Genomic DNA, 24,053 nt, shown 5'->3' with positions numbered 1-24,053 from the left:
CTAGTCTAAGGGGTAAAACGGAAATTTTAAAAACACAACTTGGATAATAAGTATATTTTTCTTTGTAGATTTTAAAGTCTTTTAAATTTATTAACCTAAAATGGGAAAATTTTGTCCACAAATTATGTTGTTCAAACTGAAGGTCCCAAATATTCTTTCCCAGCCAACAATAGACGTTTGTGGTTAGAGCAAAAAGGACTTCCAACTCAAGGAAAATAATGTCTATTATTGTTACGAAAGCCACATTGTTAATTTAAGATTTCTCTAAATCTAGAAGAAAACAACACATACAACTTTCCTAAACATGGGGAAAGGTTTTGCAACTTGGTGACACCGTACTGGACGAGGGTTTATCCAAACTCTCTTTAACACGAAGTCTCAGTCTTTTAGGCCTGCGAACGACGCAGATACCCATATAACACAAGTGCAACTGATCTGTAAGTATCTCTATAATGTTGCAGTTCAAGCACATAGATATAATAAGAGGGTGATGTGGCATACGTTTGTTAAGTATTGGACGCGGTAGTGAAAAGACCTAATAGGCTCAAGTTAAAGCGTTCTAAGTAGTTGTTAAAATAACTTATGTGTTATTAATTGTTGTAGTTTTGCTTTTTGCCGTAATACTGTTTAACTTATGTGCCACCATATACTTGAGACATGTTTTTTCTCTGGTATTTTCTTTGTTTTAAAAATTATTTGGGAGTATCCAAATGGCCAGCATTCTTTACATCCTTGTGCACTTAGTATTTTTTTCATTTGATTCGGAAGTTTCATATATTTGCTAACAATCAAGCTATTGGCTGGGCAAGAAAATTTATAATACCCTGTATACTTTTTCAAGATTATTTCATAAAACATTTCGCAAGTTAACCCTTAAGCCTTATCTTAAAACAATCATTAATAGAAACAACTACAAATTAAAAGTGAGTTTCTCAAAACCGGAGTTGGAAAGTTGATTTCTGGAGAATGAAATGAAGCTAAGGAAAGAATTCTCACGTAGTATGGCCTAAATGAAGAATAAGATTATAAGCGATCACTTAGCGTGTTCCCATTTTGTGCGAAAAAATTCAACGTCAACTTACTCAAAACACTTTTTATTAATTTTTACCACGAGGAGGAAGTTGATATCTCAGACCCCAACTCTCCCAACCTGATATTTTGAAATCACAAAGAGGAGGCAATATACAGGGTGTTTGTATCGGATGGACAAAATGAGAACATTCGTTACCTATTTTAGCCTCACGAAAGGAATGTCCTAACAATTGATACATTAGAAATAAAAATACTTCGTTATTTTAATATAAAATATTCGATAAATCCTCTTACTTACTTAAGTTTTTTAGTAAATATGTAGTATGTACCTATGAATAATTTACAGTCAACAGCCATTTTACATAATTTGTACAATTAAACACCTAAGAGTAAGTACAGTTTAGCTTCAAGTTAGAACTTTTATGTGTATTAAAGCAATGCGGTCCAATATTAAGATCCGCTTCGTTCAAAGAAATAATTTATTGTAGGCCATTAGTGGTAATACGTAAGGTACGAGAAGAGTTTAAATTTGTGATATAAAAGATACATTTTAAAACACCGGTTAGTTTTGCTCGAGAATACATAATTTTGATAAACTTTTGCAAAACACTATAATTATATGTATAACCATAGGGCCATTTTTTACAGGAATGGTGCTTGAAGCGGAAAATGGATATAAAATTTTGATTAATTCCATTAAGTTTAAGTTTGAGTACAGTTTAATAGGAAGCTATAAATTAGAAATTTCGCATGCTTGTTCACATGGGTTAGGTCAAATTAGAACCATTATCAGTACTGACTTTAGGGCCATATTATTAATGCGCTTTTTTTTTAAGTAAATCATTTTTTTAAGTTTAAGTTAGCGCTAACAGAGTTAAACATACAATTGTTTGCGTGATTTCTATGACATATTATTTTATATAAAACTCAGTTGTCGTGTTTGAGCTTGTCATCTAACCGACTTCAAAATTCAATAATAAAATCACTCATGATCATCCTCCGGCCTCAGTTCTTGACTGATGTGCAGTTTACAGGAGCGATGAGTTCGTTTTAAAATTCTATGGACGCGTGTGGTCGGCAAATTGGAAGTGGAGATGCTAAATTTTTCTGATAGAACCTTCTGAATTTTCGGAACTGAGAGGGATTCGGATTTCTTTAACCAAAACTTCCCTTTTGAATACATTGACGGATTGATGAATTAATAACAACATTTGAATGCTTTCATAACAGCTCGTTCATCTTCAGCATTTATTCGACCGCCATAGAAACGTTTTGAGCTTACGATTTAGTGCGCCAAAATATGTGTGATTTAGTAATTTCTATTTGCTGAGTAATAAATTTGAACTACATTCCGCTCCTTTACATAAAAACATTTCTATGTTAAAAAATAGAAAAAACGTAGAAGTTTTTCAAATCTTGAAGTGGTATATTCGTGAACTCCAAATTGCACCACTTTCCTCCAAATTTACCGACCTCGCATTTTTCATTTTACTGAGATCTCCGTGGTTGAACTCCACAAATAGACACCCTGTGTATGTGTATAAATACATATTTTGGGACATTCGCATTTTCCACAACAAACACCGTTTCTGTAACGGTGTTTATTACTCCATGAACTCTGACTCGTCTAGCCATGTTAGAGGGTGAGGGGGAGTGAGATAAACAATCATTCGACTCAGTAAAAAACATCACAATTTAGAGACTAATACCACTATATCTCTGTACATTGCACTAATTATCGTAAACACTTTAGAGTTTAAATCTTAAACGTGTCCTCCGAAGTGGTGTCTGGGCGGCTGAAGATAAGGGCTGCGCCCATGAGGGCCCCCATTCACGGTCACCAAAGTAGTGGTTGTGTTTTCCGAGGTACACGATTCTCGTTTATAATAAAAATTAGTCGGTTGGCTGTAAAGTCTGAAAATAGGATCACAGCTGTAAAAATCACGTCCTAAAGCCCGGCTTCATTCCAGATGCAAGAAGCAATACCTATGTGATTGCCGCATGCAGCATCTACAAAGCGTACTTCCCCATTAAATCTACAACGCTCTACTTTCTAAGCAATGCGTTACTCCGATTATTCGGGATAGTCACTGATGGTTCCCCCCTGTTATTGATAACCACTGTACTGTCTCTTGGGGTAGGCGATAAAGCATTGGTAACACTGACAGGGGGAGGCGTTGTCGATTCACTGTGCTGGTCAGTAGGGGACGAATCTTCGCTCTGCTCAAACAGCGGTTGGTTCACCAAGGACTTCTTTCTTTGAGCAAGCAACGGAGGATTTAGATAGGACCCATCTTTGGTACTAACCATTGTTTCATTTGAAAACTTAAGATTGGTTGAGTCTGGATTAAGCTTGCGAGGCGATTGGTTCGTTAGCAAGGGCTGACTGCACATGGGTTCCTTTCGATGAGTACATAAATACATCTCTTTCGCCTTTAAGTGGGCCATACGCTTCTCGTTGTCCTCGATGTCTTCTGTGCCAACCAATGTCCATTCGGTGATCCTGCGCGTGCGTGGCACATCAAACATGCAAAAACATGCATCGATTAGAATATGGTTTGCGAACCAAAAGCTGATGCTTGTTAATTCAGTCTTCCCTCATCTTGAGAACCTTTTAAGTCTCAAGGATTTTTCAAACACAGTGTGATCAAAAAGTCCCAGACGTCCTTATTATACGGGGTGTAACAAAAGTGTGGCACCCTCGTAATATGTCGTTAACGGTTTATCGGAATGCTACGAGATTTTATGCATCTGGCTATGAAACGATGCTGAATCGAATGATGAGTTCGACAAGGTTGCCACGCAGATTGATATTCCGGGAGTTGGCATCAATTTAATTGTTTTAAATGCAACACCTTGTATATTTTTACATTATTGGATTTGTTTTGGAATATTAGAAATATTTTATGTAATTTTAGGCGATTTTAAGATATCATTTTAAGGGGATTTTAAGAAAATATATATATCTTGTCCCATTTTTAATCTCATCTGGGACCGGGACTTATTTTGAATCACAATGTGAGTGTTTAGTCATACAGGACAATTCAAAACTGCAAGTCAAAAATGAAAAAAACGTGTACAGTTTGATATTCTGGATTAAAAATGTAAAATAACATTTTTGCTGGCAGGCTTTTGTTCCCTAGTTATTACACTTCAAAGTTTGTGCAATTTATGATTTTTTAATATTTTAATAAATATGGAAAAAATGATAAAAAAATGTCACAAGTAACAAAGGAAGTTTAACGAAATTTTTAATAGGAGATGGATCGGTCGACATGGTCACGTGCTATGGCCTGCGAGATTATCCGACTTGAATGCTTTGGATTCATTTGTATGGGGGCATTTAATATCATTTGTTTATGTAGTAAATTGTTAGTCATGAATAATTAATGCGAAGAATAACAAATATGGAATACATTCAAAATAGACAAAATATACAGTCGGTATATGAGTCGCTTATTTCGAACTGCAAAGCTTGTGTCCGCGCTAATGGTGATATTTTTGAGGACTTGTCATAAGTATTTTTTTACAATTATTAATAATAAAAAAACGATAACAATTATTTCAGTGGTATTAATAATTAAAAATGATAACATGCAAAAACATTGAAGTGTAATAACTCGGAAACAAAGATTTGTCGGTAAAAATGTTATTTTACGTTTGTTAATCAGAATGTTAAACTGTACACGTTTTTTAATTTTTTGCCTCGAGCTATGAATCACCCTGTATATCTATGTATGCACCAAGTGAGTTGCTAGACAAAGATGGCTGGATGTATGTTAAAATCTAATTATTGAAGAGGACTTGAAAAAAAAAGAGTGCAGAAAATATATTTAACCGATGTCTCAGGATTAATTTCATTAATATTCCTTCACGTATTTTCTGCCATGAACGATTCTTACACACAGTCGGCCACCTTTCGTAGTGGTTCCTCCGGTGCTCTTTAAGAATATCTTTTTTTTTTCTATTTTATTTTTATAGAGGTGACTGCAATAACTTGCGTTTTGGCACGAAGTATGATTTTTGAACTAGTGAAGCTACGGCCTAAGATCAAATCAACTGAAATAAATATATTACAGCCTACTGCTTCAAGTTGATCACGATCTCTTCGATGTTTTAATCCCGAAGAAAACGTGGACTAACATTGACGTTTTTAAGATACGGTGGCTAAGTAAGAACAATTACATTGTGTTTGCACAATTTGGCAGGAATTAGTAACCGACATTTTAGGATACACATAATATAATAATAAGCAAACAAAATATATAAAGAATTGTTGATCAGCGTGTTCCTTAGAGATTTTGTTATCAGCCTTTGAGAAAATATAACGAATCATAATCTACGAAAAAATACCTATCGAGATAAGTTTTGAGGTTTTTTCGCAGTAAATAGTTTACAAAATATTTAGCGTTGTATCATCTAAAAGAAATGTTTGCGAGATACACATTTTTGAACTCGACCCTGGATTTGGCTAAGGTGCCAACTTCGAATGTAGCAGCACACCTAAATAGCTCAATTTATCTTCTTAAAGTTGGATTTGGCGTTGTGTTACGTATCTAAATACAAAAATATAGTCGTGCCGTTAAAGACTGATTTCATTGGAAACCGACGCCTTGCTACGGATTTGCTACGAACGCCAACGTCAAAAAGATAAAATTGGTTTCGCTACCGATTGAACGAAATGGGGCAATTGAATTTATTGGTATTTATCTTTTAGTGCCAAAAATCAATGCCAAATCTAAATCCGAGCTCTAGACCAGCTTATAAAACTGGCTTTAGTATATGAACTTTTTCCTTTACTTTTAGTTTCAGAATGCGCTGTTAAAATTATGCAACCTAATTTTGAAAGCCCTTGGGTACACTCAGGCATGATCACGCGGTATATAGCTAATTTACCTCTACCTACTCAATTGAATTAAATCCTTTTATGACCATCTCAGGAATTTCGAAGACTTTATTTTTACCTTGAAACACCTTGTATTATGGTAGGTGCATCGCTAGTGCTCATTATGCTCTTAATTTACGTTTTATAGCATTTAGTTAAGGAGTGTCAATGTTAATCCACTTACCTTCCTAACACTATCGACAAGCTAATCACAATCAACCTTTCCCAATGAACTTACAACTATTTGAAAACCTTAATGTTAACTATGCAGCATCTGAAAACTCAGGAGACACCTATGTACAAAGAGGCCCTGTTAGATGCATACCTTAAACTCTCCGTCCTGGATCGAGGTGACCAGTCTTTACTCCTACTGCTGGACCTCAGCCTGCTGGGGCCTAAAGACTTCTTCGTTTTCCAGTTTTCAAAGTGGTGTTTTAACGTGTTTTGTACTTCGGTGTTTAGGAAACAGTAAAATAGAGCCACCATGAAACCCTGAAAGGAAATTGGGGGATATTAGGCAGGTGTTGTCGGGAGCTGTTTGATGAGCCTACAAATTCAGGTGAGTTAATAAATTAGGAGGGGAGTGATGCATACATAGAGGACCGCAAGAATTCGTTAAAAAATTAAGGATATATATTTTTTTAACACGTCAAATATTGTTTTTAGTTTTTAATTTTTTTGACGTAACTTACCTATATACAGGGTCACCCATGAAGTAGATAAATGTATTTTTTAATTTTTTTCTTGCGACACTTTATGTACATTAGAGCGCTTTTGATTTCTTTGAAAAATTTTGAACCTATTTCATATGGCATATCCATATAATAATAATAATAATAATAATATATAGATGAATTAAATGAAGGGGGCAATTAATGTGGCCCGCTAGATCGCCTGGCCTGACCTACATGGACATTTTTTATGGAGTCATCTGAAACATGCGGTGCATTTAAATGAGCGTGTTCCAGCATTTTCATGAAAAGTATTTCCTTCAATTTTCAACGAATTTATGCGGATCTTTTGGTCCTCAATGTATAATGCAGCTGTTGCGAAACTGCAAATTCTGTTTCAAAATAACGATACTATGTAACGCATTTCGAATCCAAAAGTCTGCGATTTTGTAGTTTTAAGAAAACTTTGCTCTTTCATTATTCGTTATAATCGAATTTGGCAATGTTATTAACTAAGTTCCTCTATACAGCATTGATCTGAGTTTGGATGCTTGATATTTGTTATTATGCAAAAAGAAATGACCCAACGTTTCTGTAGTGTTTTTGGTAACTTCAATTAATATGAGGGTAGATATACAAAATATTATCTTTTCTTCACAGTACATACTTAAAAATTCCGTTCCTTTAAACTCGATCAACTAAATTTCCACAAGCAAATAGTAAAAGATTAAATGTTAATATTTAGGTACTTATCTTTGGCCTCATTTGCTCGTAAGTGAAACCAGTGGTATCTTATTTGCAACAAAATAAAAAAATATATCAAAATTACGTAAATATTTTTTTCAATCTGAGTTCATTTGAAAATAACTAGAAATTTGGTAACATGTGATTTATTGAAAATAACAAATCGAACAAGGTGACTTGTGAAAAAACCAAAGCTGGCATTTAAACCAAAATTGGGCAAAATTTCGCATTATCTATACATGTCCCATAGAAAGGGCAGCATTTCTGGCCAATAGAACAGGAAAGATTGTTATAGTTTGGCCGCGAACTGCAAAATTTTAACCCATCATGGGTTTGGTCCCCTAGGGAATGATAAACACCAGCATTATGCAAATATGTAGTAACATAATAAGATCCGTCAAGTGAAAAATGGAACTTACTTTCGCGGGGTTTGCAGTAACTGCAACAAGGACCGCATACGCGTCTTGCAGGGACAAGTTCCTGCCCTTCAGGGCAACTAGTTACGTTCTGGCAATTTTGATTGCTACAGTCTAGTATGTATAAACATACAGACTGAGCACTTAAGAAACACAATGCTACGGCCATAAGGAAGCCTGAGGCTTGGGTTAAATTCACCATATTGAGAATCTTGCGGTGGGCAGGTAAATGGGTTAAACAAACAGTAAAAATTGAGCAACTGTTCGCAAAATATTTATAACCACGAGCATAAAGTCAATAATTAGTTTTAAATGATAACATTGACGTTATCGAGTGCAAAGCAATTTGTATGTAATATATTGCATTTTAGTCCGCATTAGTTGTGAAAAATTACTCGAAATAATTTCAATTGTTGGGCGACAGTGAAACTCATTAAAAAATATTATAGTTGGTTTTTGTTTAAACTTTAATGCCATTTGAGTTGAAAACAAAGCAATTTTCAAGATATATTACATTTATAAACATTTTTTTTTAAATTTCGTTCCAAAAAAATTTGTGCCGCATGTTAAAGAAACAACCTGTACAAGACGTGCCGATCGAAGTAAGAAAGTTTTTGTTACTTTTTAATATAAGTGACATCTCAATTACGAAAATATATTAGATTGATAGGTGAGAGTTTGCTATTACTTAGTAGTATTTATACTGTTAGTATAAATAAATACACTTTTAGACTTAAACTTTATAAATAACATAAAAAAAAATTTTATCCGTCTAAAGCAAATCAACTTTAATATAAAATACTACATAGTCTGTAAATTTTTTGAACGTTTGAAAAGGTTGGGGAATTTGAATTTTGATTTAAAGGGGAAATAATCGACGAACTAACATGAAATCTGGCATAAAACGTTATACATAACGCGTATGTAATGAGGTTATTCCACTGATCTATTCGTAGACTCGCTCGTAAGTTCGCTCGCTGTAATTCCTCTCATAAAATGCGACATTACGCTTTTATTACGTAAATATCTGAAATATTCACAAGTTATATCCTTGAAAAGGACGAAATAAATGCGTTGGCATTTGCTTGCTCTCATCCACTATACAGGAAATTTTGTTGAAAAACTGGGGGATGCATCGTTAGATAAATTAGCAGTATAGTTGAACTAGTCCCTTTTAACAAAAATAGTTAGCGATTTCCGTCATTAATTTGATAAGGCAATTTTTCGTAATTTCTTTTCAGGTGTGATGGTGATCTTCAGGGCAACTTGTGATTACTCTCATCAGGAATGGAATAAAACCAGTGATTTACATCGTGTAACACGTCTCCATTTTTCTACAAGCGCTGATTTGGCCTTTCGGTCGGAATATATAAGTTTTTCTGTTCCAAATAAGTCAAAACTATTCAGAGAGTAAACTGCTAAACTGAATGGTCTTTCAGAGATGTTATGGCACCTTCGATGTCTGATTTCCAAAATTTGTGAAAATTTTCTTTAAGCAGACATCTACGTCTGAAAAAAATAGAAATTATGCTCTTTCTAACAGGTGTGGTTACATACAGGGTGAAATAACCAAATGGAATAAATTCAATACCTGCATATTTCGACGCAAGCAGAAAACACTTATCAACTAATACCACTTCGTTATTGATAATGTAATAAAATGATAAAATAAATGAATCTTAGTGTACTTCGACTTAACTTTTCCAACTCGGCGGATAGGGAAGCGAGGATCGCTAGAATGGCCAGCACGATCACCTGATCTTACTCCATTACAGTTCTTCTTAGGGGGGATATGTGGATAGTACGGTGTACAACAATAAACCACGCGATCTAACTGATTTAAGAAGAAGCATAATGCTTGCAATTAGATCGGTTACGCTTAAGATGTTGAGTAATGCGAGAAAACATTGTTATTTACAGTTAGGAGACTGCCAAGAGACACTTGAGGCATGCACTTTGAAGATCTTATAAAAGATCGAGATTGATTTGTTCCACTCTGTATATCAATATCAAAGTTTTGTGATCATGTTTAACGAGTACTTTCCAAAGACCTTTTAATTACATATTGCTTTACACAAAGGCATAATTTTTTGTTGTTAATAAGCACTTTTACCTTTCGGCTTATCACTTGTTGACGAAGTGAAGTTATTGCTTACGATGTTACTATGTAGTTAAGGTTCAAATACAATCAACATAAAAATATATAAATACTACTTTATGTTTTTGGTAGCCATAAAAATTAATTCTCCGAGTTACGGTTGATATTGCTAACAAAAAAAGTACCTTTACTTTGACCAGAGAAATGGCGTCCTTAAAATTCGCAACCATTTCTATTCTTCTTCTGGCCACTTTCGTATTGGTCTGTTCTGCTAGGATCGTTTGTCCAATAAATTATTGCCAAAACATACAATGCCTTGACATTGTTGAATGTCCAGATGGACAGGCCTTAGCTCCTACTGCTTGTGGTTGCTGTCAGCATTGTGTAACTGCGATTGGTAAGTATCTAGATGAACAGCTTTATTTTAAATATGCTTGTTCAAAGAATTTTCAAATTTTCTGCACTTTCATGTATTGATTTGTGTTCTTATTTCCATTATCATCCGATTTTAATGATTGTGTGATGTTCTTTCAGCGGTAGGAGATCCCTGTTTCATCCTAATTGGCATTCCACCAAGTCAAGTGTGCGCCAATGCATCTTTGTGTATCAACGGCGTTTGTACTTTACCTTGAAACGTCATAATGTAGTAAAGGTACAAGATGTAGGGTGTAGGGCGATCAGCAGTAAAATTTTGTTAATATCACACATGTTCATTATCTTGCTAGAATCGTCTAATTACTAATATGCAATATAAGAAATTCACATAGGAGCAGTTTTAGCTCGTTTTAATAAGCCCAATGCCATGTCAATCCTGTAATAAGTTTAAACTTCGGTAATGCTGTTCAGTTGAAGCGTTGCAACGTTGATTTTTCTTCAGGTCATTCATTCATATTTTTCTGATTTTCTGTGTTTCCACATTGTAGAAAAAAATTAACTTCTTAACTAACAGAGAGAAATAATAATGATTAAAAAAAAATTAAAAGTATGAGAAATGACAAGGAAAGATGAGGCTACAATGTTCTCTGTTACTGGAACTTGTACAAACCATTAGAAACTTTGAAATAATCTAAACAACATTTGATGCCGAAAGCGACCAAAGGCTTATGGGTTCCCTTCCTTCCTCAACTTTTCTCTCCAGAATTAAAGATTTTAAAAATTTCTAATGGAGATCGCATTAATGTTGCATGAAGGAGGCTTTACGCTGAGATTCGGTCACTTCTATAGGCTTTGATGAACCTTAATTAGTTTCGGGAATAATTATTTGATCTGGGAGAAATTTACGTGAATTAAGAAGGTAGATCTCAACATCTTCAATATTATGAATTATATGAATCAAATCGTACTCAACCTGATGCCGACGGCCTAAACATCGGATTATGCGATCCATAATTCTAGGGGTACGGGACTAAAATAATTTATTGGTATCCCGTGATCATAGTAATCGAATTTCGGTGTTACAATTCCTGCTCGAGTCAACTCAGAAAGCGCCATTAATATTTTCTGCGTTTTATCTGTGAGTAATTATCTCACAAGTATGGTGATTAACAATGCCAATTATTTACTAACGAGTCTTAGCAAGGCTTGAAAATATCACATTCAGGTAAAATGCGTCTGCCATTTATGCAAACAACTAATGGCGACAAAAGCGTGCAGTTTTTAGACTATTGAATACGTGACACATACCCGATTTAGATAACCCATTTAAAATTGTTATTTTTATTGAGTTCAAGGTGCACGTATGATCTAATATTATACGCAAAGTAGGTATTCTCAACAAACCCTTGAAGTCGTTACAAAAGCACAAGAAATCCCCGAAGAAGATCTAAAAGTGTATTATTGTAATAAAACAAAATTGTATAAGAACCATTACCTATTCCTGGAATGTCGCTGCAGATTATCTAACTACGATGAATCATAGTCCTGCCACCGTTATTTAGCATAAATACACCAAACAATGACTGAAGTAATTTATTGTTCTGTAACAGTGTCATCGGTCATTGTTGTAAATATTTTGTGCGGTAAACACTATCTACAAAACGAATATGAATCGTTTTGTTCTCTGCTCATTCATCTTGGTTGTGTACATCGTCCATATGGGCAGCAGTCAATACTGCGATGATTGGACCCTTTGTCAAAGAGTCAAATGTGCGGCTCCACCAGACCCGTGCCCGAAAGACAAACCCTATTTGCTATACGGCGAATGCGGTTGCTGCCAATATTGCAAGTAAGTTTTCGGTTTAAAAAAAATTCTCTTGCAGAAATGAACTTTCTAGTGAAACTCCTCGAGTTGGTCCATGTGGCACCTGTGGTGTTGACGTAGTTTGTAAAACGCCCTTTCCAATTTGTCGGAACGAAAATTCAACAGTTACTCTGGATCATTGTGGCTGTTGTAAAACATGTAGACATATCATAGGTGAGTATTGTCTATCATAAATGCAGAACCTGCGAAATGGAGGGAACTTAAATTTTAGGGATTGGTGAAAAGTGTACCCTGAATGGCCCTTCTTCTACAGTGTGCGCAGCGGGATTGCGATGCATTAATAATGTTTGTGCTGAACCTGTGGTTTTGTAAAATGAAATATTCATTTGTTTAACCATTTGACCATATGGTCGTTTAAGGCCGCCTTTTAAGCTGATTAAATATATAGGATCATACTTTGTGATATCCCTTCAATTATTATATTTATTAACTTTTCAGGCAGATTAGTTCAAGTTAGTTCACAACCATTTACTTTACTGAATTTGGCAGTAAACTGGATTTACTCCAGTTCCATCCACTATATTGAGTTAAAAAGAGCTTCAAAACTCACTCAATGAACGCTTAATGGAGTATCTGTACAAGACTTAGGATCGTCTTTGTTATTGAGCGCACGAAAAGCTCAATTATTTCAGTAGTGACTGGTATCGCCCGGATCATCGCAAAATGTGGATAACAGAGAATTCAACGAACCAGAAGATATAAAATGAACTGTATTGCAGGCATGTAATGCTTCAGCTGTGTTCCAGCTCTGCTTACTGCATTCAAGCCTCAAGAGGTCAAGAGTGGCTAAATGCGAGGTAAACAGAAAGAAACGATTATCGAATTAACCGAGATTGGTGCTTCGCTAAGTGTTTTTGTATTGAGAAAAAATCAACAAGGACAGGGAGCAAAAGATGCGAGGAAGGACCTGGGTTGGGGGATGATCGCGAAACAAAAACTTTCTCAGCTTTAATAGTGATAAAGTTAATAATTTTTTTCTTCTGTAGGATCACACACCACGTAAAGGAGTGTATGTACGGGGCGACGTGACGGTAATAACTTCATTATTTTGAATGGAAGCTCCAATTTTTTTGTTATTTTCGAATTTCTCGTTAAATCTTAAGGAAAGTTAATATAAGGTGTCTTATCTTTAGAATTTACCGTTTCCGAGTTATTTGGAAAAATTTGACAGCCGCAAGGCTCCACGGAAGTCAGCGTTGTGCGCTAATCACTTAAATGTGTGAATTAGGCTTTTAGGGTTCAAAGAGGACCTAATAAGCTACGTTTTGACGCATTTTGACTTAAAAAAAAGTCCTTTACAACCGCCAAAATAGACCTCCAAAGTTGTACGATTTCGAACCTCAATAACTTGTTTATTTCGAGTGGAATACCCTAATTTGTCCGACACGATCGTATTCAGAATTTCAAAATCTCCAACTTTCGTTAACATTACCCTATTCGTAAATTCGGCCATCTCTGAATTTCTGAAAATTACCCCTTTTTGGCTTCCAAATGTTTTAATCGTCATGAAAAATGTCATAATGGCATAAAGGCTAAGGGAGTCTCACGTGCTATTGCAGGATACTGTATATTTACATCAATAGAAAAATCATCGTTGAACAGCTTCAGGGCATAGTTCTTTTATCTAAGCAGTGTTTTTCTAAGTTTGGGCGTAGTAGCGGCATTTGTATAATATATCTTTGATTACATAGACTTTGAACTACGGCACGGCTGGTGCTATGAGTATTTCGTCCAATCTGGAATTTAGATAACTTCTTGCACCATTAATAATGAAATTTTTCGGAAAACTTTTTATTAAATAAATTAAGATTAAAATTTAGCCTAAACCTTTTTAGTCACATAAAATTCGTCAAATTATAGTGAACACATAATACTAAACGGTGTGTTAAACGTAAGTCCTCCAGGTTCCTTATCCAGTCCCTAGATTTGGCTCAGTACATTTGCTGTTGATACATTCCAGCCCAGCCTTGCAAATTGCAAAAAGATCTATGTCTTTTGAACACTCTTCTCCTTTTTCTAAAAACATGATTCAAGGTCGAACATGCTTTTTATACGAGAAAGCGACTTACCTAAGATACTTTTGCAGACCAAACAACATCCACAGTAATCCAGGGCGATGATCTGGTTTTTCGAGCAGATAGGGTACTGTTTTTTGCAAGTAACATCCGCCCCACAAATACCGCAAGGCAGAAAGTCCGCTCGGGACAGGACGAACGTCACACAAATGAGAAAAACCACAAAAAGACAGCCGCTTCTTCTTATTTTGCCGGACATTTTGACCGCTTCTAGTTAGCGTCGCGTATAAAAAGGTTTCGAGGCTTAATGTAATAAATGTGTAGAGATAAAGGAACAGGCGTGAGGTTTTGCGTGTTGGTTATAGTGGGGATGCTACGGAATCAACGAATGCTGCAATGCAACGAAGCTGAAGTTCTTTAACGTTCGACCTACGAAAATGAGCTCGGCCACTGATAACTCAACAACTTTATGAACAAATTACGTATGTCAGTTATCAGGAATCTGAGATGTCTATATTTAAATTTCCTGTTAAAACATTTTACTTACATAGTTGAACATTAATGGCCTCTATTCGCCTTTGGTATACAAAGGATAAAAATCAGCAAATTTGCATAAAAAGGTTTTCTCCGAAGAGCAACCAAAACCGACAATTCCGCCGACAAGAACGGATTCGTCATTTAAAGTTATGCAAATTTTAAAACCTTTCTCTTGGCTTCAATTCATACATATAAATGACCGAAAATGATGCACGGCAGATTTTTTTCTGGGAATTTGTTAAGGAAAACATGAAACAGAACAGCACATTCCATATCGTGTCAACAAGCCGAGCAGTGGCGTATCTTGAGGGAATATGCAACGGAATTCTGTTATGCAATACGTAGTTTGTCAATCGAGCGTGCATGGCCGAAAATGCTGCGGTACAAAACAGCCAAAAAAACTTATGATCAAGACATTAAAAATGTGAATCCTCATCTCAGATACTAAAAGTTGTTTGAGATAGTTCGATAGAAGGGCGCTGCCCTTAAATAAAACGTTTCCGAATGTCATATTCGGATTTTTCATCCTTGGTATGTAATGTGAATTCTTTGTTGTTCGTGTTATCTACTCGAACTTCGACACCCAAATCGAAACCCGATGTCGGATTCGATATGACATGCATGTGACGAGTTATAATTCGAAACTGGAACATCATCAGGTGGTACTGTGCCATCGTCCAATCATGTTCATCATCTACTTAAAATCTGTCATACGAATGTTCCCCTCGGTAGATCCCCGGGGCTCGGCTCGTATGCCATATTATTTTTATTTAGATCACATCAATATCCATCAATCCCCAAGGTAAGCTCCGAACTACTAAATTTATTTCAGAATTGAACAATTGAGGTTTGAGGCCTTTAACAAAGCAAGTTTCAATAAATCTTTACATTTCTTCAACACGTTCGGTAAAATTAACGTGATGCTCTTTAGGAAAATTCTCCTCAGGACATGTAGGGTCTATTTTTGGTCAGTGGTCGAAAACTAAGGTTGAAAGATCAACTCCTGGTAATATATCCTTGGTTACCCTTTAATCAGGTATGATGTACCATGGCGAAACTCAATATGGGTATTTTAAAGTTACTAATGGGACTTCTGCGAACTCGATTAATTTCCGAACCAATATCGGACACGTAACAAAATTTAATTTCGGGTAAAACAGCAAATTCGCAAATAGCTTTTTCGAATTTGCAATACTTAATGCCATTACGTAAACTTGAAAGGATCCGGTGAAAAGTCCATTTAACTTCAAGCCCGTGTGCGGCACTTTGCTATTTCGAGACTCACTCGAAATTCAAATTAATAAAGGTCAATTTTGTACTTCTGCGATACACATGGACACCAATAATAATTATTAAATGAGATTGGTACGATGGTAATAGGTTTCTCTTAAGAAAGTATTCATGTGAATCTCTTGTTGTATCCGTTCTTGAACTCTCCGCTCACAGCGAATGAGTCCTATTATTTCTTTTTGTTGTACCTAGATTTCCCATGGGTTCGTCAAAACAACTCTGCAATGCGGCTCAACGTTGAGCAGTGATTGCTGAGTTTGCAGGCCTATTTTTCATCGATCTACAAGTAGGGCATAGAATTTTTCATCTTGAAGGATTTTACCTTTTCCATATTCTAGGATATATCTCAAAGACATAATAATAACGTCGAAAACTCCATGACTTGGGCAAAATAAATTTAATTTTTTTTCTATCAAAAGATGGTTGATAAGGAGATAATGATGGCAAAGATAATATTTGGGGTGCGTCACTAAAAAAATCATTTAATTTTGTTTAAGTTCGGGCTAAACCATATGGGGCTGAAAAAACTGACCTAACCGGAACTATTGCTATAATAGTCGTATACACCATGAGCCAAAAGAATATCCACATTTTATCTTCTTAGACTTGCCCTACGACTCATGATGAGACATTTTACAACCCTTATGTATTTCTATCCCCTTCGTTCATACCCTAAGCAAATATCTATCTTACTAGTTGCTTTCCGGGGCTTCTCTAAAAGTATTACGACTGTGTAATGACTCAATAGACTAAATTTTCCTTCTTTGTATTTGAATAGTTGGAGCATGCAGCAACATTAAAGAGGGCAAAACTAAATTTTTCAATGCGCAACTAAATAAAGCCCATTTTGTCTTTATACTCATCTTTGAAGGGCTTTTACTCAAACATCGATATTTTTTAAACGTTCTCTGAGTTATCGCAGTAAAAATCGCTTTCCTCTTTCTTGTTTCCTTCCTGTAGTTTTCATTTTTTTAATTTCCAGCAAAACGAAGCCAGCTGCCTGTTTAATGAAAAATTTATTAAGATGTTTTCCAGTCATCTTGTTGCATTCTGGAAGTTAAATTTGCTTTTGTAAATTAAAAGCATCTTTATTTTGAAGAATTTTTTACGAGGCAGTCGCCAAGGTAAGAACTTCAATTCCCCGATACGCGGCGACAGGTGCCAATCACCCACTAACTGGCAGATAGTGTTTTTCATACTGAAGTTGTAGCTTCACCAACAGCTGAAGTAAGAACAACGGCTCCACAATTAACATAAACAATTTGATGGTTATCATTGTCTGTAAGTTACTTCGCATGCAGATTACCAAATTCTTACCTGAACAGATAGTAAAGCACTCCGAAACATGTCCCATACAGAGAACGATGGAGCGTAAATGGTAATGGCATAAGTCACCCCCAATAATGGGATAAGTACCGCCAAAGCCTTGACCGCCTTTCGGTACTGCTGGATCTCTAGAGTATTAGCTGACCTCAGCTTGGTAACTAGGACTACCATTATGGAAACCATGAAGATGATGTTCACTATCAGCACGATTATGGTGGGTATTTGGAAGATGTAGTCTATGTAACTGAAGCTGAACCATGAGCACTGCGGAAAGAAAAATTTCCTTCAGCTTGAAAACTGTCTGTACTGCTGAGCGTATTCTATAGGTGGACGTATTGCAATAAATCATAATAAAGCAGCTGCGGCCCTCCACTTATAATCTTACAAATAAGCAATTTGTTCTTTTCATTCCGAACTGAGGCAACATAAGTGGCCGCCAGTTAATGAAAGGGTCAGATTCAAGGGGTTTTTGGTGGCAACGTGCCAAAGGGTGCGACACTTCCCGATGCAGCCATAGCTCTTTTTATTCTTTCGTTAAGCTTTAGAAAGTAAATAATTATTTTGATTCCACGAGCCAGCAAAATCGAAATCAATACATTAATGGAGAAAGCTGGCTTAAACGCAAATTAATAGCTTAATCACACAGCTTCAATGCCAAATGCGACACTGGTATCGATTTCAATGCCTAATAAGGTTAATCTCAACAAATTAATTTGGTTCGCAAATTTTATGAAGTCGGGTTAAACTGAGGATGTCTGAAAACTTCCGCCCTTGAGTAATCAACTCTCGAGAAAAGCCTTTTGATTTTTAATTGAAATTTGAATCTAATAATTGAATATGAGAAGTCATGATGGAATTTGGTGGGCCCTTTGTTGTGAGGGTCACACTTTTACGCTGTAATCAAGCACTTCTGCCCTTTTTGACGTAGCGATATAACTAGATGTTTAATTAAGTTAGTCCTACTGGAAAATCGATTAATTTGACAGTTAAGCGTTGGATCTTTGACGCTTATAGGCAGAGAAATCGGCCAAATATCGACTTGAATGCCAGCGAACGCTGAGAGAAAGGTCTATTACACAATTATTCTACACTTTTTGGACTTACGAATGTAAGTAAGTAACGAACGTAATAATGTCCGTTTTTTGTGGAACGAATATCGACATTGCAATTTATCCATTTCAGACTGACATCCCTACAAGGCTACGATGAATATTCTAACGTATAACCCGTGGTGGACCCAACCCCCATAGTACGTGGATAGTCGCAGAAGTACCCGACCTGATACATATATGCCGATCTTTTTGTCTATACTACAAAAACCGAACCTTAAAAAGCTTAGATCTAAAGTTTGAGGGTGCTATATTGATTTGTGCTTGTTTTGGAACCGTTTTTAGTGAGCGCCTTTCGAGATTTTGTGAACATGGAAAAGTTGGTCATCGATACGTGATTCAATATTTTCATTTGGAAGGTTTTGGTCCATCCAACATCAAAGCGGAGTTATATTGTTCTCTTGGGGAATCTGGTACTTCGTTATAAACTGTAAAATGTTGGGCAGCAAAGATTAAACGCGACCGTACGAACTGCCAAGACGAACTGCGCAGCGGTCGTCCCGCTGACACTCCAGATCTGATCACATCAGAAATTGCGGTGAAAATGTGCAAAACTCTACGGGAATATAGGCATTTCAAAAATACTGTACATCGCATTGCATATTATATAAATAATATCTAATTTGTAAAAAATCATGACCATGCTCTATTAAAAAAATATTGGAGAGTTCCAATGCACTAAAATTAGAAGGGACCGACCCGCGCAATGGGTTTCTGAGAATACGGGATGTGTTTTTGGGTTAACTAATGTGATGGTAAGTTCTTAATTTATCTTTATTTCCACATTCAAATCCAAATTTATATTTTTTTGTCGAGTAAAGATAAAATATTTCTCTTTTTTGCTTCAATTCAAATAATATTTGCTTGATTTCATTATGTTTGTCGCACAAACCTTTTGATTTGTTATACATGGAAGCGATCGCCTTAAAGTAAATATTTTTACCGACATATCAAGACTTATAAAATCCAATGTGGCGCCTATAAGAATGAGTTAACAGTGATGTTAGTCAAAACATCCGATTCAAGATTTATTTAAGATTGGAAGATTCATTATTCAAAGGTGCTTTAAGTAAGAATATTTTTGCAGATTTCAATCGTCATATGTAATATAAAAACTGCATAAAAAACTATCTGTTATGAAGGAAACCAACAAAGGCTAATGTAATTTTACAGGTACAGGGGGCAGGTTGAAATGATCTAATGGAAGCCATTTTGATGAACTTTGAAAAATAGTATGTATGTATGTGCATGAAAATACATATTTTTTTTAATATTTCATAGATTAATGAAGAGCAAGTTTAATCATGCTTTAGAGCACCTATTAAACGGAGCCCTGTTTTGTACAGGGAAGCCCCTATAAAAACGCCATTAATCATATGGTCCGCAAAAGCTCGTAATCTACCCGGTAGTGTCAGATTTTACCGAGATTTATTTTAGTAATTTTTAGAACTGAAATAGAATTATTCAAATACAATTTCACAAACAATTTTGGAAATAGATTTATGGCCGATACATACTAATCTAAAACATATTATAATATATCAACCAGAATCGAATGAGAATCTCCGAACGGTCTTGTTCCCGGGCTCCAGCTGGATACTGGAGCTATTTCACTCTAAAAATTTACATAGGAAATACGGGATTTCTTTCCAATCTACCCCGTTTAGGGTCAATTCTGTGGTTAAGCAATTCAGTCAATGACCTAGGACGATAGGTTACGAGCGATTCAATGAAAACGATGGGAAATTCAGACAGGGTCGCACGTATTAACACATTCCGTTGAAATTCATTCTATTTAGTATTCTGAATTTGTCGAAGCTGGGAGTGTTCCTCTGAGATATATTACAGAATTCGAAATTGTCGGTCGTGCCTAATGCACTCTGTTGTTAACGTTTAAAGAACTAGGACACTTAAAGTTCGGATAGGAAGATAAATAAAACTGAGTTTCCCTACATGAAAGACTCGTCGCGAACAAACTGTATAAAATTGTTTCTAGCAGTCTATGTCCTTCATAAAATAAAACTTCCGTAATATAAAAATCCCCATTGAAGAAAATGATATGCAAATAACGTTATTATAAAGTCAGCAAACATGGCGCTTTGTAAACCATAAAGTTAGCAGGAAAGATTGGTTTTAGGAGCCGCTTTTTCAGCGGAAGTTTGGTTGAATTAGTACTTCGCTAACAGAGAAATGATGTACATGATATTGAATCAGGCGTATCCCCCATAAAAAGTTACAATTGCAAATAAAAAATAAATTTATTGTTTTTGTTGAACTTGAGGCCGCACTAACATGAAAAATTTGTCACATTTTGAAAATTTTCAGTTTGAAAAATCCTTGAGCTTGTACGAAGTTATAAACTTGGCTCAGTATTCGGAGTTGGAAAGTTTAAGGTTGGGCGCGGTTCAGTAGAAAAATAAAAAATCCAATGTTTCGATTTTTACAAGTGCAGGGTCCGCGCGTGGGCGAAAAAGCGCCCTTTCTCAGTGATGAAGGGAGGTTTTCAAAGTGTCATTGAAAAATATATCTTCGCCGTATTTTAGCGTTTCCTGGGGGTATACGTCTAAGGGGTGCAAATGGGGGTTAAAAATGTGGACGTAAAAATCGACGAACCTTGAAATGCATCTTCGTCCTTATCGATGTCGCGAAGGGGTCAAAAAAATCTTTTTCACGTTGATCGAATGGAGGTGGGAGAAGGGAAAAAAACTGTGGCGATATTTCGTGGAATTCTTATGCTGGGCGAGTTAGTCAATTTCGAATTTTTCACTTTCGATGTTGGTTTGCGGTCGTTTTAGTACATATCGACAAAAATTTCTGGTTAGTTGAGGTTATTTCCGTAAGCTGATCAGATAAATTTTGAAACTTTGCTGATTTTTTCGATTCCACCTCGCAAAGTTACATTTTGCCCCTTAATTTGCGAATTTTCCACAAATACTAGATATTCCTGTAAAGGTCTTTAGAGCTTGCTCTCAGATAATGGATTTACTTGTTTTTCTTGAAAAATCGAATAATAAGAGTCGTAATACTCGTCTCGAGAAAAAACAAGATGCAAATGAAACACTGTTAACGCCCTTTATATGAATGTACGAGTGAAGCCTGAAAATGGAAAATTCCGCCATAAGAATCCACGAGTCATTTACGTGCCATTACTCACCTCTTAGCCAACTGTTCAAACGTACATTGCAGTAATTCAACAGACCCAATAAGTCTTTTTTGTAAAGCCAGTAGTGGAAAAATGGAAAAAAATGTTGAGAAAAAAAATTTCCTTGCTGTGTCGAGATTATATTCAATATCAAATCTCTCGAGTACTGAAACACTTTCCACCTCGGCATATAATATTTGCATTTTAGGATGTTATTTCAGGATGGAATTTAAAATTGGCGTGATTCGGAACTTCCACATAAATATTGCGCCTTGAATTTCTTCCATTTTCATTTGGGTGCATCACACCTTGCACTTCCTATGGGGATGTTTCCAAAATTAAACGTCCGGCCAGTTTATAACCAAATAAATGGCAAACGCTTCAATGCTATGAACGGCAAATTGTGTTGCATTGAAACTTGTTTTATTATGAACGTCCCTTAATTAGAACATAGCCGCGTTCAAATGGCACTTTCCCTATGTTCAGCTGCCCTGGCACTTTGAAACTTTTCCCCGTACATTTTAGTGTCGCCCGCAATCTGCGAATGTAAAGTTTCCTTCAATACCTAGGCCATTAACAAATGGGATCATTTGCATAGGAAATGAGGTTTCCGCAAACAATAGGCACCCACTCTAAAAAACTTTTGACTAATTGCTCTCAATAAGAGAAGTAAGAACTAGCGAATTCTTCAAAGTTCATCTTGGGATAATAATATTGAATTACTTTACTTTCCATCAAAAGGAAAGTCATTTAAATGAAATTCATAGTCCAATGGATTTTATTATACTTCAATTGACTTTTTTCTATTCTTCTAAGCTTTAACTATCTACAGAACTTTAAATTGGTTTTGAAACTTACCGCATCACTCTGTTCGTTTGAGGAAGCGTCCAATAACAGGCTCTTGCATACTGCCCAAATGATGATGAAGAATAAGGGCGTGCCTGGAATGAAAATATATGGTTATTATCTAAATTATCTAGCGGAAAATAAGCTGCAGTGCGTGTCAACTCTAGGCCAGGTTTTTAAATTTTCTGGCTGATCAACTTCTTGGAAATCTGGAAACTTATTTTCAGATTTTTGCCTTGCTCGGTTCCATTCCTGGGACATCTGGCTAATTTCAGCTGGGTAAAATTAACTTGAAAACTAGACTGTCACGATCATATTCTCCGTGGTGATTTTTCCAGCTGTTTTAATTGAAACCACAGCAATGGCCTCCTGAATATACCACCCCTATAAAGGAAGTTTTTAATTTGTTCGCATGCTAATTAGGTTTTCTTGCAGTTTCACGTCGCAAAAAATCAGCACAAAGGGGCTATTATTTCTATAAACTGAGGGCTGAAAACTATAGCACTCTGACATTCAACAGGTAACTGGAGCTGAAAAGTTCTTGTTGAGTTTATTCCCACTGCAAATATCCAGTAAATGGAGAGATTTACCAGGAAAGTTGACGCTCTAAATTGGACAAAATTTAAAGTTTGTTTTAATCAGCTTACCCCATCCAATAAGGACGTAGACCCTCAACTTAAAGCTCTCTCGAGTGAGGGTGCGAACCACCAGGATGTACAGATACAGACCTACAGCATAAAAGAATATTAGCACACAAATGAACTGACACGAGTTGGTTTTATTGCAAAGAACGCGCCTTAACAAAACATGTTTTGCAGACTACTGATTTATCCTGTTTCCATCTGTCGCTAAGGATTTAGTTGCTATTGTTGTTCCTGCTGAGTCGCACAATTAGAAGGTTAAAGTCTTATCGCTTGAAGAAGCTTCACTAAATGCACTTTTTCAATGTATTTTTCGTATGGAAATCGTCGAGATAAAATAATGTATTACTACTAGGTAGATAAAAGGGCTTCTGTCGTGTGACAAGCCTGCATGGATATAAACTGGCGTTCATGTTTACCCACTTATCAAGTGGGAAACACTCCATGTGTTTAGGGATGAAGGATCTGTTGTCAGGTTTATTGTTTCTACACCTTTCCTATATTGTTTTAGACAAAATTGCAGCTGCATTCCAGGTGAAAGTTTACCAGATTAGAGCTGACTTATCACGTAATGATAAAGTAATTTGCCAATACTTGCAGGGTTGGAAATGTGTGTGGAATAATACCAAACGTAAAAATCCAAGGCTCCGAGGTTCCAGTCGTGCGGAGCCGCCTTACGAAGCCATTGAGCCAATTCATTTTCCTAGATAATTTTCATTATGTTATGAAACTAATAAAGTCTATGGTATAGCTGATTTTAATAGCCCCCCCTGTACAGGGTTCTATTTAGTAACTGTTCGATATTTCACAAGGTGATTTTGTAAGGAGTTTTAAGACGGAAAGGAAGGAGAAAAACCTTATACACATGTGTCCTAGCTCATTTGATTTTCGACATACGAGGTATCAAAATTGAAAAAATAAATCGCATATTATTTTACATATTTCGATTTCTTCCAGCTAATTTTACGAAAGCTCGTATCCAGGTTTTTTTCGGGATAGTAAATTTAAATTTATTAACGATTTAGTTGTGCCTTCTAAAGG

At 35.9% G+C, this 24,053-nt stretch overlaps 1 protein-coding gene and 2 long non-coding RNA genes across 13 annotated transcripts in view; 2 read left to right on the top strand and 1 right to left on the bottom strand.

Moving 5' to 3' along the window:
• Nucleotides 1-39: 39 nt before the first annotated feature.
• LOC136350996 (diuretic hormone receptor-like) overlaps nucleotides 40-24,053 on the bottom strand; it is a 128,341-nt gene continuing 104,327 nt past the window's right edge. For 5 of the 10 annotated variants that reach the window (XM_066303206.1, XM_066303207.1, XM_066303205.1 and 2 more), the window contains exons 7-11: nucleotides 23,019-23,099; nucleotides 22,384-22,466; nucleotides 17,266-17,538; nucleotides 6,243-6,409; nucleotides 2,708-3,559 (exon numbers count right to left, since the gene is read on the bottom strand). In XM_066303206.1, coding sequence (XP_066159303.1) covers nucleotides 3,079-3,559; nucleotides 6,243-6,409; nucleotides 17,266-17,538; nucleotides 22,384-22,466; nucleotides 23,019-23,099 — 1,085 coding nt within the window. In that variant the 3' untranslated portion in view covers nucleotides 2,708-3,078. Of the gene's footprint in view, nucleotides 3,560-6,242; nucleotides 6,410-17,265; nucleotides 17,539-22,383; nucleotides 22,467-23,018; nucleotides 23,100-24,053 lie in introns of all 10 variants that reach the window. The other 5 variants (XR_010734237.1, XR_010734236.1, XM_066303213.1 and 2 more) reach the window with 5 other exon arrangements.
• On the top strand, nucleotides 8,159-10,615 carry LOC136350997 (uncharacterized). Of its 2 annotated transcripts, none has more exons than XR_010734238.1 (3): nucleotides 8,159-8,350; nucleotides 8,990-10,243; nucleotides 10,381-10,615. It is a non-coding gene; the product is annotated as an uncharacterized lncRNA (long non-coding RNA). The 2 variants fall into 2 exon arrangements; XR_010734239.1 differs by having other exon boundaries at nucleotides 8,159-8,418.
• LOC136350998 (uncharacterized) lies at nucleotides 15,564-17,271 on the top strand. Its single transcript, XR_010734240.1, has 3 exons — nucleotides 15,564-15,694; nucleotides 16,931-17,072; nucleotides 17,153-17,271. It is a non-coding gene; the product is annotated as an uncharacterized lncRNA (long non-coding RNA).

Source organism: Euwallacea fornicatus, chromosome 4, assembly GCF_040115645.1.
Source record: "Euwallacea fornicatus isolate EFF26 chromosome 4, ASM4011564v1, whole genome shotgun sequence".
NCBI lineage: Eukaryota > Metazoa > Arthropoda > Insecta > Coleoptera > Curculionidae > Euwallacea > Euwallacea fornicatus.
Note: the sequence above shows the minus strand (reverse complement) of the source record. Positions and strands in the feature narration are given on the sequence as shown.